The 17887-nt window shown below is 40.0% G+C and overlaps 1 protein-coding gene across 7 annotated transcripts in view; it reads left to right on the forward strand.

Moving 5' to 3' along the window:
* The first annotated feature begins 8806 nt into the window (after positions 1-8806).
* LOC115066757 (zinc finger protein 682-like) overlaps positions 8807-17887 on the forward strand; it is a 15825-nt gene continuing 6744 nt past the window's right edge. The window contains exons 1-4 of one of the 7 annotated variants that reach the window (XM_029558922.1): positions 8807-8905; positions 9773-9878; positions 10052-10099; positions 11221-11328. In XM_029558922.1, the coding sequence (XP_029414782.1) occupies positions 8891-8905; positions 9773-9878; positions 10052-10099; positions 11221-11328 (277 nt within the window). In that variant the 5' untranslated portion in view covers positions 8807-8890. Of the gene's footprint in view, positions 8922-9713; positions 9879-10051; positions 10100-11220; positions 11329-17887 lie in introns of all 7 variants that reach the window. The other 6 variants (XM_029558923.1, XM_029558920.1, XR_003847892.1 and 3 more) reach the window with 6 other exon arrangements.

The following is a 17887-nucleotide window of genomic DNA, read 5'->3' on the forward strand; positions in this document are numbered from 1 at the left end:
CTGCACTAAAGGGATATGTCTACAGGTCTGGAAAATTTTGAAACACTTATATGTTACAGAACTTCATAGTGTACTGAAGGAAAACAGAATTAAGTACAAAATTGCAAAATTGCCAATCAAAATTTATTGATTCAAATGGATGAGGAACTAGCAATATAAAAAAAAATGTGAGAAAGCCTTCACTTTCCCATCCAATTGTGATGAATATCACTGAGAACTCAAGTTACACTTACAAAATAACAGCACAGTGTGTTTTTATGTTTTAAAAATTTTTATCATTTTTATTTTATGTGTATGCATGTATTGCCTGCACATATGTAAGTGCAACTCTGTTGTGCAATGTCCAAGGATGTTATAAGAGCGTGTCTGATCCCCTGGAACTAGAGTTACAGGCAGTTGTTACCCGCCAAGTCGCCTGTGATTCGAACCCTGGTCTTCTGCAATAACAGCTAGTGTTCTTAAGTGTTGAGCCATCTCTCCAGCCCCCATAGTGTTTTTTAATGTATCATGCTACAACATCAAGCACTTTTCCATTTCTCTTCCCAAAATATAGCCTTTAAGTTGGACAAGTACACATTGGGGAAAAGTAGACACTCAAGCTTTTTTCGCTTTTTTCATACTGTCTTTGAATAGAGACTGTTTCTATCAGACTTTGTCCAAGGATGTTATAAGAGTGTGTCTGATCCCCTGGAACTAGAGTTACAGGCAGTTGTTATCTGCCAAGTCGCCTGGGATTCGAACCCTGGTCTTGTGCAATAACAGCTAGTATTCTTAAGTGTTGAGCCATCTCTCCAGCCCCCATAGTGTTTTTTAATGTATCATGCTACAACATCAAGCACTTTTCCATTTCTCTTCCCAAAATATAGCCTTTAAGTTGGACAAGTACACATTGGGGAAAAGTAGACACTCAAGCTTTTTTCGCTTTTTTCATACTGTCTTTGAATAGAGACTGTTTCTATCAGACTCAAGACAGACTTATTTCCCAACAGATAATGCCAGTGCATATGGAGTTGACGTCGTCAATGCAGGTGCACTCAAAGTCTGACTGAGGTTAACAATGTGTGCCTAATTTCACCCTGTAGCTATTTCAGAGTGCAATAACAGCTAGTATTTTTAAGTGTTGAGCCATCTCTCCAGCCCCCATAGTGTTTTTCAATGTATCATGCTACAACATCAAGCACTTTTCCATTTCTCTTCCCAAAATATAGCCTTTAAGTTGGACAAGTGTACATTGGGGAAAAGTAGACACTCAAGATTTTGTCACTTTTTTCATACTGTCTTTGAATAGAGACTGTTTCTATCAGACTCCAGACAGACATTTCGCTACACATAATGCCAGTGCATATGGAGTTGATGTCATCAATGGAGTTGCACTCAAAGTCTGACTCAGGTTAACAATGTGTGCCTAATTTCACCCTCTAGCTATTTCAGAGTCCATACTTTATACAAATAGTCCTAGAATTTGGCATAATCCTCACTTTGGTTCCTTGGCTTTTGAACAGAGGGTTATTGTGGTTGGAAAATCAGGATGGAAGTGGTCAAAGCTCCTGTATCAGAGAAAATATGACCCCAAATCACCCTGCATTCCTGGAGGGATTGTAAAGAACAGTGCCACTATTCAGAATTAGAAAGATGCAGGGGGGTGGGAGATACCAACATCTCACTTTAGGAGTCCTAGTTGGCCTGTGCTGAATATTGATGGATGTTTTTTCCCGACAGATAATGCCAGTGCTTATGGAGTTGACGTCATCAATGCAGGTGCACTCAAATTCTGACTGAGGTTAACAATGTGTGCCTAATTTCACCCTGTAGCTATTTCAGAGTCCATAATTTATATAAATAGTGTTAGAATTTGGTATAATCCTCACATTGGTTCCTTGACTTGTGAACTGAGGGCTATTGTGGTTGGGAAATTGGAATGGAAATGATTAAAATCCTGTATCAGAGAAAATGTGAGCCAAAATCATGTTGCATTCCTGGAGGGATTGTAAAGAACATTGCTGCTATTCAGAACTTGAAAGATGTAGGGGGTGGGAGAGATCCAACATCTCACTTTAGCAGCCCTATTTGGTGCTGAATATTGATGGATGTATAACCATATATTTGTGTAGACATTCATTTTATATGTAATCCATGAATAATTGCAGCTGTAGTGCAAGCTCTGGTATTCTTACTTGAGCTAATTAACATACCAATAGGAATGCGTGTAATGTTAATAGTATTGCAAATGCTTTATGACCTTACATATTCATAAGGAGCACTAGAAATTTTCTTTCACGTGTCAAGTCCAGCATTATTGCTTTTTGCTTTTTCTCTTTCATATCAACTATATATTAATTCTGTATTCCAGTGTCTTAACACAGTTTACAGGGAACCATTAGTGCCGACATCTCTGATTTTACATGCTATGCAGCTATGAGCCACAAATGGAGATTTGCATCTTTTTAGTATGTTTCTGTTCTGTCACATTTCTGAAGGAGAATCGTGAAGGTAATCTTCAGAGTGATCATAATTTTAAGCAGTGTTCATGATCATGCATTTTTCTGGAAATAGAAATGCACAGAATTGTGATTGTTTACTGATTCATGAGCTCAACCATTGGTATCAGAGACTTTGAAAGAGCATACTTGGAAGATTGAGTAGAAAGATGTTTGGTGTAAATACAAGATGGTTGAACACTTCAACTGGACAAAAGATATTAAGATAATTATGTCCCATATAAATGTTCTTTAAAAAAATGATGTCAGCACAAGATTTCATTAAACAAGTGAATACAGTTACCATTTCTTACTAATCAACTTCATCCCGTCACCATCCATTTCACTTTCAAAGAGCCCATGAACAAACTGGCAATAGTGACAGACATAGAATTCACGAATAAGCTCATCAACATGGTTTTCTATAGATCAAGACTGATGTGACAACAGCTGTAGCTTTGTGCTAAACGATACACAGCGAATTTCATCATTCACAGCACCAAATTGGACCATTGTCTACTGAGACCAGACAGTAACACTATATTGGTTATCTACACCATCAGAGAAATGGTGCACTCCATTACACTTACTGAAATTGATACATATTCTAGTTAATAATTTGCTTTTCCTACACATACTTCAGCCAAACTGCCATCCCCGAATTTACAGATTGCCTTATGCACCATTGTGGTATTTCACACAGCATTGTATATGAAGTTTCATGGGATCTGAATGTGTTCAGCTGTGTTTGGGTTCTCTGAGCTGCTATTCAGGTATGAATCCAAGCATGACTTTGAGAGTCTGATGTACATCTGGAGTGGAGTGGGTTTTTTGTGCTACTATTCAAACAATTTGGTCCATGTGGAACTCAACAATGACATGTATGTCCCTTTGGATGTCCCAAATACATTGCTTACATTTTCAGTCACATGATTATTATTAGGTTTTCAAACTGCAGCAGCCCTCCCTGTCTCCAACAGGGTCTCAGACTTTGGATTTCTCAAGCCCCTGTGAGAAGGGAATTCAAATACATTGCTTCCATTTTCAGTCACATTATTATTATTAGGTTTTCAAACTGCAGCAGCCCTCCCCATCTCCAACAGGGTCTCACTGACTGGATTTTTCAAGTGCCTGAGAAAAGGGAACTGAGTTGTTAAGCACCTTGGTTTTTGAGATCAAGAGAAGCAGGCTGTTCTCCACTGTTTGGCCAACACAGCAGGCTTCCCCTTTGATCTCTGAAATGGACAGGTTTTAACAGTCCTGCTCTCCCACTTTTCCCCGCCCAACTTGAAAAAAAAATTTAGGTTTTCAAACTGCAGCAGCCCACCCCATCTCCAACAGGGTCTCACAGACTGGATTTCTCAAGCACCTGAGAAAAGGGATCTGAGTTGTTAAGCAGCTTGGTTTTTGTGGTCAAGAGAAGCAGGCTGTTCTCCAATGTTTGGCCAACACAGCAGGCTTCCCCTTTGATCTCTAAAACGGACAGGTTTTAACAGTCCTGCTCTCCCACTTTTCCCCACCCAACTTGAAAAAAAACATCTTCCTGTCTTCTGCAGGAAGCAGAAGCCTCTCCCTTTAAAAGACACCAGATCAGACTCTGATAAATAAGTATGCAAACAGACACAACTGCAGGAACCAAGACAAGGGTAAGGAAACAGTGAGGTAATGGAAAAGAAATAACCTGAAGGAGAAGAATAGTAGGCAACAGACCTTAAGAAGGGAGATATGGATATTTACCTATCAATTATGGCAATTTTGTGCTCATTCTCTTGAGAAATGTGCCAGAGCAAAATGACAATTTTAGCTTGGACCCTTCCTTGTGAACTTGGCAGGAATGTTGGGTGATGTCTTATCAGTTCTCTGGGGGAGGGGGTGTCATGCAGCAGCTCCTTCTGCTTGACCATTTTTAAGACCCTTTCAGGGCAATTGACTATAAATCTTCAGCTCCAGTAGATCCAATCTTCTCTTGTTTAGTAAGACAAACATTGTTTTGCATCACTGATAACCTGTACTGGAGCCTCGTGCTCTAACCCAGCAGCTCCATGGTTTACAACCTGTCCAGGCAGAAGAGTAATGTGCAACTCATCCATAACAGTAATACCTCCCGGTTCTTCTGAGAAACTTGAGCCACATTGCTTCCTGCCACAACTGGACAACTTTTCATATCATACAAATGCCTGCCAGTATTTTTCAAGCGACGAACACATATCTGATTACTACTTCTGATTTAGTGAGGGCACAATTCCCAACACTTCTCTTTGTCCTCATAAGCTATCACCGCAATGTATACAAAGTATGTAGTCTTTTTTGAAGAGACATGGTTGTCTTATCTCAAAATTCACTTTCTGAACAATAGTGTGATAAATCCGTGATGGCCTCAAGCTCTTTACATTGTGAGAAAATGAAGGACGCTATGCTTTTACTCTACTACCTACTCCCACTCTGTCATTCCTGGATTGACTACATGTCACTGCCTTAAAATCCATTCTCATGCCAGGGCACTCAGGTATTTTCAGCCAGATGGCCCTGAGCAATCATTTGTCCTCTCACCAGACATTTATAAACACATGGAAAGATGTATTCATATTCCAGAAGCATGGTGGGACCATGCCCTCATGAATGTCATCCAACTATAATAGGATTAAACTCACCTAAATGTCCCTATTGCGCATCATTAAACTTGGACGAATAATAAAAACAATGTGAAAAGAAAGAAAACAAAGATGAAAAATGAGAGAAGAAAATGTCATCTCTACATCTTTTGGAATTTCCTACAGGCACCAGCCATTTGGAAACCTAGTGAATAGAACTGCCTAATTTGAGGGTTCTGTTGATTTATTGAGATTGGTCCAAATTTCCTCTACTATCTGTGATTTGTCCTAAAAAAATGTGCAGTCTCAACTGTGTTTTATTTTTATTATTATGTTTTAGACAGGGTCTCCCATAGCCCCAGCCAGCTTGGAACCTGCTATGTAGTCCAGACTGCCCTCTATCTCACAGAGATCTGCCTCCTTACTGCTGGGATGAAAGGCATGCACCACTAAGCCTGGCAGTCCTGACTGTCATTGAGAAAAAGCCTTCAAGCTCCGTGAATTGTATTACAATTCTTTGTCTTGGAGGGTTTCTGGGCAATTTCCAAGACATCACAGGGTCAACTTCTCTGAGAGACTTTGTCTTTTCCTTAGAGGTTTGTGTTGTGCAAAGAAGCTTCTTTTTCAAGAGACAGCAATAATTACAGAGTTTCATAACGTCACGCAAAGATTGATGTACAGAAGCTTTGTAGTTTTGTGACATTCTATTTGCTAGTTGTATTTCCTGTCCTACTGAATCCTATTAAGGAAGTCACTGACAGCTTATATCTGGATGTTGACACATGTTGTTGACCTTTTGCTCCAGCAGTTTCAGAGTGTCCAGTGTCATGATGAGGTCTTTTCCATTTGGCATTGAATGTTGTAGAGGATGAGAAAAACGGATCTATTTTCATTGTTTTGCACACTCGTATCTTTGCCCAGTGCTAGTTGTTGAAAATGGTGTTCTTTTTTTAATCTTTGTTTCTGGCAACTTTGTGAAACAATGATGTAGCTAGAATTGTGTGAGCTCATGTCTGGGTCCTGAATATCATTCCAAGTGTCTGTTATTAGTGTTGTAGCTAGGCGATTGTGGTTTTGTTTTCTGGTCCTGCTTCTTTGGTGTTTTTGGTCTGGTACTGGGATGGGTGTTTCATTCCTCCTCCTCCTCTTTCTCCTCTTCCTCCCCTCCTTCCTCCCCTCCTTCCTCATTGTCCTATCCTCTGCCCCTCCTCCCCTCCTCTCCTCCTCCTCGCCTCCCGACCCTCTCTTCTCCTCCTCCTCCTCTTCCTTCTCTGCCTCTTTGTCCCCTCCCTCCTGCTCCTCTGCTCCCCCCTTCCTTTCTTCTTCTTTTCACCCTTTTGAAAGAGAGTCTGCCTGTAACCCCAGCTGTCCCGAAATTCCCTATGTATGTCAAGCTTGCTTTGATCTCACTGATTTCCATCTGCTGGTTATTAACGTGTGCACCACTATGCCTGGCCATGGGTATTTTATTCTTTAGATAGGAGAAACCTTCTATGTGTTTCTACCTAAAAACATTCTCCATACGTTTAGCCTGGTGTTCTCTCCTTTTGTCTATGCCTTTAATTATTAGTTTTGGTCTTTCAGTGATATCTTAAAAGTCTTGCATGAATCATTCCTTCCATTTTTAAAAACAAGTTTTATGCTTTATATAAAAGCAATTTTAACAATGATTTCCAGAAGAGACTTGGTTTATTTAGCAAAATGTCAATATCCCCCTCTAGTGGTGACAGCCATAAAGTGCATGATGAATTCAGGCCCAAATTGTCCATAACCAGCTGACCACCTAAACTTGAGACATCTATTTTCTTTGAAAACACAGTTTCTGGAGGTTCGTTCACAATATCAAAATTATTTGTAGTAATAGAGTTCAAGGTATTTGACTCTAGTAGGGGAGCTGTCTGAGGAAATGATTTAACAAATTTTTTAGTATCATTGTTTAGAGGAAGGACGTGAAGTAGGCGGGGTCCAGAGAGTGAACTAGAAGGAAGTGGGGAGGATGCGACTGGGCAGTGTCAAAGTGAGTTTGGGAAGAGTCTAAGTCAGTCAAGACTGCTGGGGTTTAGTGTGACTGGGAAACCCACCAGGGCTGGAGACCACGTGGAGTAGCCTGGTGCAGAACCTGAGGAGGGATGACTGGATTGGACCTCAAAGAGAACCCCAAGTGTCAGGATACCCCCAGGAACCACTCCTGGCCGTGTAGTGCAGGACCAGGAGTAGGCGGCAAGGTAATTGGGTCTAGGTAGGGCATTGGGAAACTCACAAGAGCCATAGGAACCCCATGGAATCCTGTGGTGGGAAATATGAGGCAGGATGAGCTCTAGAAACTCACAGGGAGTCACAGGAGCAGCGGGAATGGGGTCGGGTTGGCCTGGGAAGGAACCAGTCACTGGATCATTGTAGAATGGAGCCCGAGGAGAGGTGGGAAAATGAATATTTTAAGAGGAGCTTGCAGGTGGTGTGTTGTGATTCCCCAGGGATTTGGTCTTAATTTCCGTTTTTCTGTTACTTAATTAAATTTGAAACATTGTTGTTGTTGTTGTTGTTGTTGGCCTTCAAAGTGCAAGTCAGCTTTGAAAATTTCCTGCAGATATTTGGGTATGTTGGCCTGCGCATTCTTTTACGTAAAATTTTTTATTTTATTTTGTGGTTGCAAAAATATACTCATAAAAGAGCTGGAGAGATGGCTCAGCGGTGACCTAGATTTGACTCCCAGCACCAATATGGCAGTGAAAAACCATCCTTAAATCCAGTTCCAAGGGATCTGAGTCCTTCTTTTGACTTCCTAGGGCACTGCATGACCTGGGTGCATTTACAAACATACAGGTAATACATACACACACACACACACACACACACACATAAAAATTTTTTTTTTTTTGGTCTTTTTGAGACAGGATCTCCAACTAGCACGAAATGGCCTGGAACTCACTATATAGACCAGGCTGGCCTCGAACTCACAGAGATCCGCCTGCCTCTGCCTCCCATGTTCTGGGATTAAAGGCATGAGCCACCATGCCTGGCTTTTATTTATTTATTTTTTTAATGCTCATAAAAATAGTGAGGATCAGTGATCATTGCTGGCTGAGGGAAAGTTGGTTTTATTCAAGGTTAAAACAGGCCCCAGTGGATAGACTCACATGGAAAGATATCTGGGGACTCAAGCTTGAGTCAGTATGCCTTAGCCTAGACTTTTTTTTTTTTTTTTTTGGTTTTTTTTAGACAGGGTCTTTCTGTAGCCCCAGCTGGCCTACATTCTCTATGGAGACAAGGCTGGTCTTGAACTCAAAGATCCACCTGCCTCTGCCTCCTGAGTGCTGGGACTTTTTAATCTCATTGAACTTTAGCATTTATAAGAACATTTTCCTATTGCATCTTCCACACAAATTCTGTCTATGAATGTTAGTAGAATTGTCAGTGCTGTTTCAGTTAACAGCACCTGGCACAATTAGGCTCTGGGTCAATGACCAGTGCTTCTGGAGAAAGCTTTGTGTAGCCTCTAGTCCAAAGGCTGAAAACAATGTTACTCTGCCATATTTAGGTATGGAGGTGAGGCAGCTACATTACCATGATGTAGGAATTCTTGATTTTATTGGCATGGTGGCCACTGGAAGGCAGGAAAGCAGAAACTTCCATGGGGTCTCCATGTTGAGCTCTTTCTTCCTACACATCTAATGTGATGGTGACAGTGAGAACGACCTGTTTTGTTTTCTGAGGTGCTTCTTCCTCTTGTTATGTTGACAGGTGAAGTGGATTTTCAGTGAACTGTAAAGAAGTTTCTCAGAAGAAAGAGAAGACTGTTTACATAAGATTTCCTTGAAAGACATGGCTTCTCTTCATGTAAATACATCCAAGTGTATGGAAAACATTCTTTCCTTATAATTTTTATTTTAAATCTTGAACTTGTAACATACACTGGCATAGTACATGCTAAGCAGACCAGACTGGTCTGGATCTCACAGAGATCAGCATGCCTCTGCCTCTGCAGTCCTGGGATTAAAAGCATGTGCCACCATACGTGACCCATATCAACTCTTTACATATGTACCGCCTATGTAGCATAGCCCTCTCCCCATTCTGTCTTTCAATGCTTATTTTTTCCAGACTAATCCAGTGAATGCATGACCAACCATCTCAAAATTACTTATGATGTGGTAGCTGAAAATACAGTCATGCCAGTCTTCAATTCCTAAGGAGGATGGGCTTGGGTCCACATACGCCACTGTATTGTTGTTTGTAAAACTAATAAATTTTTTCTTTCTTATTTTATTCAGATACTGTTTTACTTTGTCTATCATTTTAATCCCACCCACATCGCAGCCCTGATAGAATGTGCTGCTGGGTTTGTTGACATCCATATCCTGTTGTCTCCTGGGAATTGGCTCACTTGGTTGAGCTGCTCTGCACCAAATGCCAGACGTTAACATCAATGATTTTAATTTATTCAGAATAAGTTTTTTTCTGGTACTTTCCAGAATAAAGCACACAATCATGACATATGTAGACTCTCTCCTTTCATAACTGTAGTTTTCTTCTTTTCTTTGGAGAAAGAAACCTTTCTCATTTGTTTGTTAAATACTGAGTTCTCCAGGTGGAGATTCTCATGCAGGCCTCTTTCTCTCAGTTGGTATTTCTACTTCACACTCAGTCACAGCACGGTCTCCATTACTGGTTCTTTGAGCCTCAGAAAAGAATTCTGTTCATCAGCTGTTACACACATGTAGTTCACTGATTTGTGGAACCATTTGGAAGCAGCACCAACATTGTTCAGTCAGCGTTGGATCTTGTCTTCATGTTTTCTTTACTCTCTGCGGTGAGCAACCCAGTTCTCAAATCTTCTTATTGTGGTGTGCATAAGCTGGCCATTGTGTTCCTCTGGATAAGTAGTAGTTAAGCAAATGAAGATAAGAAGAGAAACTGTTATACAAAGAATCTATCAGAGTATTTTATGTGCTACTGTTTCTATAATTTCATTGCTATATGCAGGTTCTAGGACGCACTTGACGAGGATTGTGTCTCTTCTTCCTGTTGAGGGTGAGCACACTCAGTCCATGGCATTCTCCTTTAAACCGCACCTTTATTCTTCCACCGTGGTCTGCTCTCTGCTCCTGGAGTCACTGGCCTCACAGCAAAGCCTGTTAGAGAAGGGTTGTCAGGCCCAGCCACAGATCTTCTTACATCAAAATCTATGTTTTACGTAGGACTATAGTGCATGATTCTAAACATTTGAATTCATGTGAATTTTTATCAGATAAATATATATAACTGATCTTGTGTGCTACAAATACCAGAGGGAAATTGTACTCCTATGTTGAGGGTTTAAATTATGTGCTACACCCCTTAAAAGAATAATCTGCACAAAGATTTGGAGGATCTAATGCTGTTCTTTTTTTGCACAGAATTAGCAAGTACGTTAGAGTTACTACATTTAAAATGTCCTTTTGAGTAATTCAGATTGGTTGTCTGCTTTAGAACTTCTTTACTCATTATCTCTTTTCTTTCCTTGTACCCTTTTGATGGGTATGTGGTCAACTTGCCATTCTTCATTTTAGGATCCACTAACTTTCACAGATGTGTAATTTGACTTCTCCCAGGTGGAGTGGGAATCCCTAGACTATATTCAGAGGGCTTTGTACAGGAAGGTGATGTTGGAGAACTACAAGTACAGCAATCTGGTGTCCATAGTGGAGGCGATTTTTCTTGCAGAATTTCTTACTGTTCTGCATCCTTTGACACATAACGGCCTACCTGGTACATGTGTTAGTTTTGCTGAATAAGTCTTGCAATGTTTTTAATTAGTGCATTGGGAGTGCCTGGGCATCATGAACAATGTGTTTGTGTCCAATTGTTATACCGGTCAACAATCTTCATTATTTTTGGTGTTAAATTCAGCCACCCATGATTACGAGATACTGTTTCCAGAATCTTAAAGTTCCCTTCCCATAGCTACATTTTGAATCATTCATAGAATTCAGCATATGAAAACTGAAAAAAATTACTGCATATTCTAATGAGTCTGCCCTAAAATAATAACTGAGAAATCATTTGGAGAGTAGTCTCTTCTTCCTGTGTTGCCAGTGGAGTTTAGTTCTGTTGGAATTCCGGTTCTTTGTGAAGAATCCAACAATTGTCATGTGCCTCTTTCTCATACACAGGTCTTGCTGTGTGTCGGCCTGTTCTGGTCTCCTGTCAGGAACAAAGCGCAGCGCCCCAGAATGTGAAGAGAGGGGAGACTGTAGCCAATCAGGTAGATATTGGCCCAGGTGAGAGGTCCAAGGTAAAGAAGGGTAAAGACCTGAGAATGTTTTTACCATTGTCTGTTTCACTAGAAAGAAAGAGATTCTGATAGTTTAATTTATAGCAATTTCATCAAGATTTGTCCTGTGGTAAATGTCAAATGATTTCTTTTATTCCACATGAATTATGTGGAAATGACTAGTATACAAATATCACTTCATTTCATTTTTTATTTCACTTTTCCAGATCTCCCATGTCTCATTTCTTGCCCGTGCAAGATAATGGCAGGTTTTCCCCCCTGTGTTTTTCTGTTACAAGAATTTTTCAATATATATTTTTATTGAATTTTTGTGCATTTCATAAAAATGTTTCATGTTTGCATTCTCTCCCTCTCCACACTCTCTATGCACTCCCGACAGATTCATGCATTCTGTTATGTTTATTAAGGCCAATTAAGAGAAGTTTTTGACATATCGTGAATTTAGTAAATTTTCTATCTTTCGTTTTGTTTCTGGTTTGAAAATTCTGATTCCTTGTGATTTCCAGTGTTTTAAAATCAATACATTTCTCCACAAAATGACTCTAAGTCTCTGATGAGACTCAGAATATTTGCATAGCTTAAATTTCTATATTCTCTTCCTATTTTAGATAAGAATGTGTTTAGTATGTGTGACTTTCACACGGCATTTGTGGATTCCTCTGTTTTCTTCCTACTGTTGATGTCTGTGTCCCAGATTTTGGAGAAGAGAGATGGAAAAATCCTGACCTTGTATAATATTTGAGACTTGCTGTATTGCCCAGTCCATCCTGACAGTGTTCTCTGAGTGTGGGAAGCTGCACATCCTCCTGTAGTGTGTGAGTCAGTCTAGGCTTCTTTGGGATGATGCTTTCTCATGCTGCTCACTTGCTCCTTGTGTCAACCACCGACTCGCCTCTCCAGCTCCCTCCTGACTTTGTTTTTGGTGCTGAGTCAATCTGTCCTGTCACTCTGTCATTCTGTATGTGATGCCTAATGATGACATTCAAAATATTCCATTCTTTCTGTATATTCACCCTGTATGGAAATAGTGTTTGCAGAAAAGAACAGAGCCCATGTTTGTTCACATGTGTTCAAAATTTCAGCCACTCAAATGTTCTAGTAAAGTCACAGGATTTTCTTTTAATTGAACAGTTTCTTTACTTTCAATTTAAAATCTCTATACTTTTATACTCATTTAGAAATATTTCATATACTTAATTATAAAGATAATAATTTTACCAACCATGAGTTTTAAAAGTCTCTACAATTATTCACTCCGAGGAGCCGTTAGTAATTGAAATTGCCGTGTGTGGTTGTGCATGCCTTTAATCCTAGCTCTAGGGAGGCAGAGCCATGTGTATCTCTGCAAAATCGAAGCCAACCTGCTTTACCTACATAGATAGTTCCAGGACAGCTGGGGCCACTGAGAACCCCTGTCCAGAAAAAGTATGAGACAGAAAAAAAAAAAAGACTGGGAATGCATAGAACCCTGTAAGAGTCCTGCATGGCTCTTCCCACTCAACATCGGCCCATTTCCCAGGTCTCCATCATTTAGCACACCTTAGAAAGTTTTCCATTCCACATCATTTCGTACATCATTCCTGTAAAGAATTTTAGAATTAGTGTAGGTATATTTTTAATCTTACCAGTAAAATATTTTTAAACACCGTATTTTTTGTCAGGGTCCACTTCTGAGCAGCTATAGTAGATAATTTAATGTATTCACTGTTTTTCTTTTTTAAAATGTAACCTTGATGAACAATTTGAAAACTCTTTGTATATGAACAGTTATCCTTTGAGTATATAGGAAATATTCTATTACTGTAATTCATATTCTATGGGTTCGTTTATTTTCTTTTTATTTGAGTCAAAGAAATTCGTATAGTATATACTGATCATATTTGGAAATTCTCCCCTATATGTACCCCCTTTACTACCCATACGAAATTCTTTTTCTCACTCTTTCTCTCCTCCTATTTCTCTCTCTCTCTCCCTCTCTCTTTCTCTCTCTCTCTCTCTCTCTCTCTCTTCTCTCTCCTCTCTCCTCCTCTTGAGTCTGGTTAAGGTATCAAGAATCGCATTCTTGAAAGACACTCTTCCTCCTCCTCCTCCCAGTAGCCTGTGTTGGCCAACACTTCCTCAAGTAGGGTTGGGGTTTCTTAACCACTTTCCATGTGTATGCTGGGATTTTGTCTGTCTTGAGCTTATGTGGGACTTGTGCATGATGTCACCATTGGTGTGAGTTCATATGAGTAACTTCCCAGCTCTCTGTAAATCTCTTATTTCCTTGTGTTACTCCATCATCTATGGTTCTTTCAATATTTATGTCTGCTCTTCTGCAGTGATCCCTGAGAGTTGGGACACAGAATTTTGATGTAAGTATCCTACTCAGGGTTACGGACTGTGCAGTGTAATTATCTGCACATCAACCAGTTATGTTTCCTCATGTGAATCACCAAGTTCTGCACCTGGAAACTTCAGTTCTGGGAGTTGAAAGGTGCATTAAACTCTTAGTATAACAATAAGTCATTAGGAGTCACTTTAATATTATGTACATTTAGTTGAATAACAATATTCGGCTCTCTCTATTGACCCCTAAGCCTGATATCAATATCGGATATGGGTTCCACATTATGAAGGAGACTTTAAATCCAATTAGAATGTGGCTAACTACTCCCACAATATTATTGTCAGTGTTCCATGAAAGCGCAAACCATTGCAGGCCAGTTGTTGTAGCTCACAGCATTCACAGCTGGGTAAGGTTGATGATTAATTTTCTCTTGTCGTAGCACACAAAGCTCCTTCCAGCACAACGAAGGCAGACAGTAGAGATGAAGCTTTGAAGTCAGTACCGGCTTCACTTCAATGTAGAATTTTTTTTCTTCTGTACCTCATGACTGTCTTCAGAAGCAGAATCTTGTCATCAATTTCCAGTGGTAACAGAGGGCTAGTTTCTAGAATATACAAGAAACACAAAATATTAAATATCATTAAACATAGAATCCAGTTTAAAATGGGGCCAGGGTCTGTAGAGAGAGTTCTATAAGAATGAAATACACACGTCTAAGAACTTCCTTACAAATATTCAACATCTGTAGTCATAAGGGAAATTCAAATTGAAACCACTTTGAGATTTTTGTTTTTACCCCACTCACAGTGGCTAACGCCCAAAGAACAAAAAACTGACAAACGTTTTCAAGGAAGTGGGAAAACGGTGAATCTTTTCCACCTTATGTGGGAATGCGGACTGGCGCAGCCAAAATGGAAATCAGTGTGGAGTTTCCTCAAGAAACATGAAAATCAGTCTACCATGATTTGATAGAGCCAGCCGTACCACTTGGGCATATACCCCAAAACTGTCTACACACAACAGATACGTGTTCTTCCATGTTCATTGCTGCCTTTTAAAAAACCCAGATTTTCATCTACTTATGAATATATAATGAAAGCTTGGGATGTTTACACAATGGGATGTCATTCATCTATTACGAAAAACAAAGTTATGGAATTCACAGGCAGATGGTTGTAAGGGGAGACAGTCTTCCTGGGTGACATATCACTCACTCACTTTGCATTTTCTCTTTTATAAGTGGCTGGCATCTCTGAATTCCTAGGTATGCAAGTTTCAATGGAAAACTGAGAGGTCTGAAAATGAATAAATAGACTTGGAGCGGTGTGAGGTCTTCATGGGAAGTGAGACAGAACACAGTGATATTCATGGGCGAGGGGAAATAGCATAGGAAGGGTTCAATGTGGATGTGAATGGAGGGCAGGGTAGAGGAGTTAGTATTCAGAGGGTTCTCTAATGCTACCACTATAGAAGCTTCTAAATGTATATGGACATGTATTTTTAACACATATCAAAAGTTGATACCTCATAACAGGTGCACATTGCCCCTACTGAAAATCATAGGATGGGAAAGAACCCAATAGCAGCAATGCTATCATCTTTCAGAAGTTATTGACTTAGGGTCCCATAGCCCCGCAAACCACAGTGGCCATTGCTCTTGCTCATGACACCCACCAGGACGTGATGATCAGACCTATATATTCACTTTTAAAATCAGCTTTAAAACTCAAGATTTTCTCTATTGCATGTTCCTACACACTTCCTGTTTCTGATCCCCCTCTCACTGCCCTCCCTCTTCCTCGTCCTCTCTCACAGTCACTTTTGTCCTCCTAATCCACAATTTCATGCTTTCATTTCACATGGCATTTTTTCCATTATTCTTTATTCTTTCTACTGTTTGGTATGTAATTTTCATGTCTCAACTGTGTACTGTTATGAACTATGACCTCACACACATATATGAAAATTACATCTAGGATTAATTTTTTTCTGAGAATATGTCTAATACCTGTATTTCTGCTCAAAGAAATTCACCTAATTCACATAATACAAGGTGTTTTATTTTTATAAATTAATTAAATCATGTTTTGTATGTAGAATTTCTTTATACTCTTTAATTTGCATTCAAGTGACCATCCCCTCTGCTTCATATGCATTGCAAGTTGCTCCATGCCACTTACCCATGGGCCTGTAGAACGTCTCCCTCCAGGGTCATTTTCTCTACTGTTTTTCTTTTGTTCTCTTCCTGATTCTCTGTTTTTGAGTGAGTCCAATTATGGCTGACACTGAATGTTGACCTGTCTTCTTCACTTGATCTTGTGGGAGAAATCATAGCTGTATAGGTCGTGAAGTACAATGACTTTACCCATCATTGAGTTCTGACATTCTTTCTGGCCCCTGTGTGAAGGTGGTTCCTGAGCCTTGGGTGGGCAGTTAACATGGATGTTCCATGTAGGGGTGAGGATGCAATAGTCACTTATTTTCAGCACTTTGGCCACTCAGACACCTCTGCATTGACAGCCACCCACTGCAGAGAGATGCTTCTCTGGCTGAGGTAGAGGTCAAGACTTATCTTCAGGTATAAGAATCAGTATTTATAAATCAGAATGACAACACATCGTTCAGGAAAAAGTGGTGGTACGTTCATCCTTGGGGTGTATGACCTGTGGAACCATGAGCTTTTCACCAGGCTTGTAGCACCAAATATGAATTCCTAGTGCAGAGTAGGACTCCATTCCAATGCAAAAACACTGGTTACCCAAGTAACCTTTGTGGACCTGTAGCACTGGGTGGAGATCATATCTTGACTCTTATGTCAGTATTATGCCACCCAGCATTTACAAAAGGAGACCATTGATGGGTCTTACCCCCAGTGTCCTGCATAGCACATTCTCTCACTATGAAATCAACCATCAGGGAGGAAGTTTTATGTGTGTTCGAGCTTGATCTTTTTATGTCTTGTAAACAAACTATGATGACTTTTCTGCTATATGGTCATACCCTCTAGTTATGGTGGTTAACTGAGAACAATGGGAAGAGACTGTGTTGTTCAGAGGTGTCTGTGATTTGCATAACCAGTAACATGTATAGATGCACATATGTCGGGCATTGACATTTCCTTCGAATAACTCATGTGTTCTGGGAGGTATGTTGTCCACATATTCAGGCTCCCTATGTTCATACTTCTTCAAAAGTTACATATCTTTAAGTTTGCTGATAAAGTTGGGTTTTCCACCCACCCTTAACTGTGATTAACTTATCCCGTACCCTCGCCTGCAATTTCCACCTTCCCCATTCCCTTTCATCATCTCAGTCCCAGTTGTCCTCCCTCTACCTGCACATCATGTGTGTTCCACTCCATCCTTTATGCATAAGACCTCCTCCCCTCATCTCTCCTGGCCCCTCTTTAGCTTCCTGAGACTCCAGGGTGCAAACGTGGGGCCTTGGTTCCTCACTTACTCTTGAGGCACCGAATAGATGGCTCCTGATTTTGATCCAATCTTCTAGTGTCATTTTTTTTTAATCTTGGAAAGGGGAAACCATCAATTTTCTGAGTTATTCTTCAAAGTTATGTATTGGATCTTGACATTCAATGTCCAATCAAGGTAATGGTAATTTTAGGGATTCATTAGGGTAGTGTTCCTGCCCTTCTATGTCAGATAAGGTCTGGATTAGGTCTTCTGTGCATATATGAGAGATCTTAGTGTCTTCAGCACTGTATTCTCCTGAGAAAGTCACCTCCCCATCAATAAGGTCAAGTATCTTCCCTAGGCTCTCTTCTATCACAGTCAAATATTGAATTTCCAGTTCTTCAATCCATTTGCAATTGGGTTTGGGCAGGTTGAGAGATAAGGATGTAGTTTCCATCCTTCACATGGAGCTTCGCAGTGTGAGAGCCCCATCCGTTGTAGGTTCTGTCATTTCTTGTTCATAGTGTGACTGAAGGGAGAGGGAAACCCAGTCGGTTTGAAATACATTTCTCTCATGGTTAAGTGTTTAACACTTATATATATATTTACTGGCCATTTGTGTTTCTTCTTTAAGGACTATGTTTCATTGTTAAGTTTCAGCATTTGAACTTTGGTATTTTGGTCTATAATTTTGGAATTCTTTTCAACATGTCGATGCTAATGCATCATCTAAAATAAAGCTGGCGATGACATCTTTTGCTGTGTAGGCTATTTTTCTTTGTGCTCACAGTTTAATTTCTTGTTCA

The sequence above is a fragment of the Nannospalax galili genome, unplaced genomic scaffold (assembly GCF_000622305.1).
Source record: "Nannospalax galili isolate Female #2095 unplaced genomic scaffold, S.galili_v1.0 scaffold1329, whole genome shotgun sequence".
NCBI classification, from domain to species: domain Eukaryota; kingdom Metazoa; phylum Chordata; class Mammalia; order Rodentia; family Spalacidae; genus Nannospalax; species Nannospalax galili.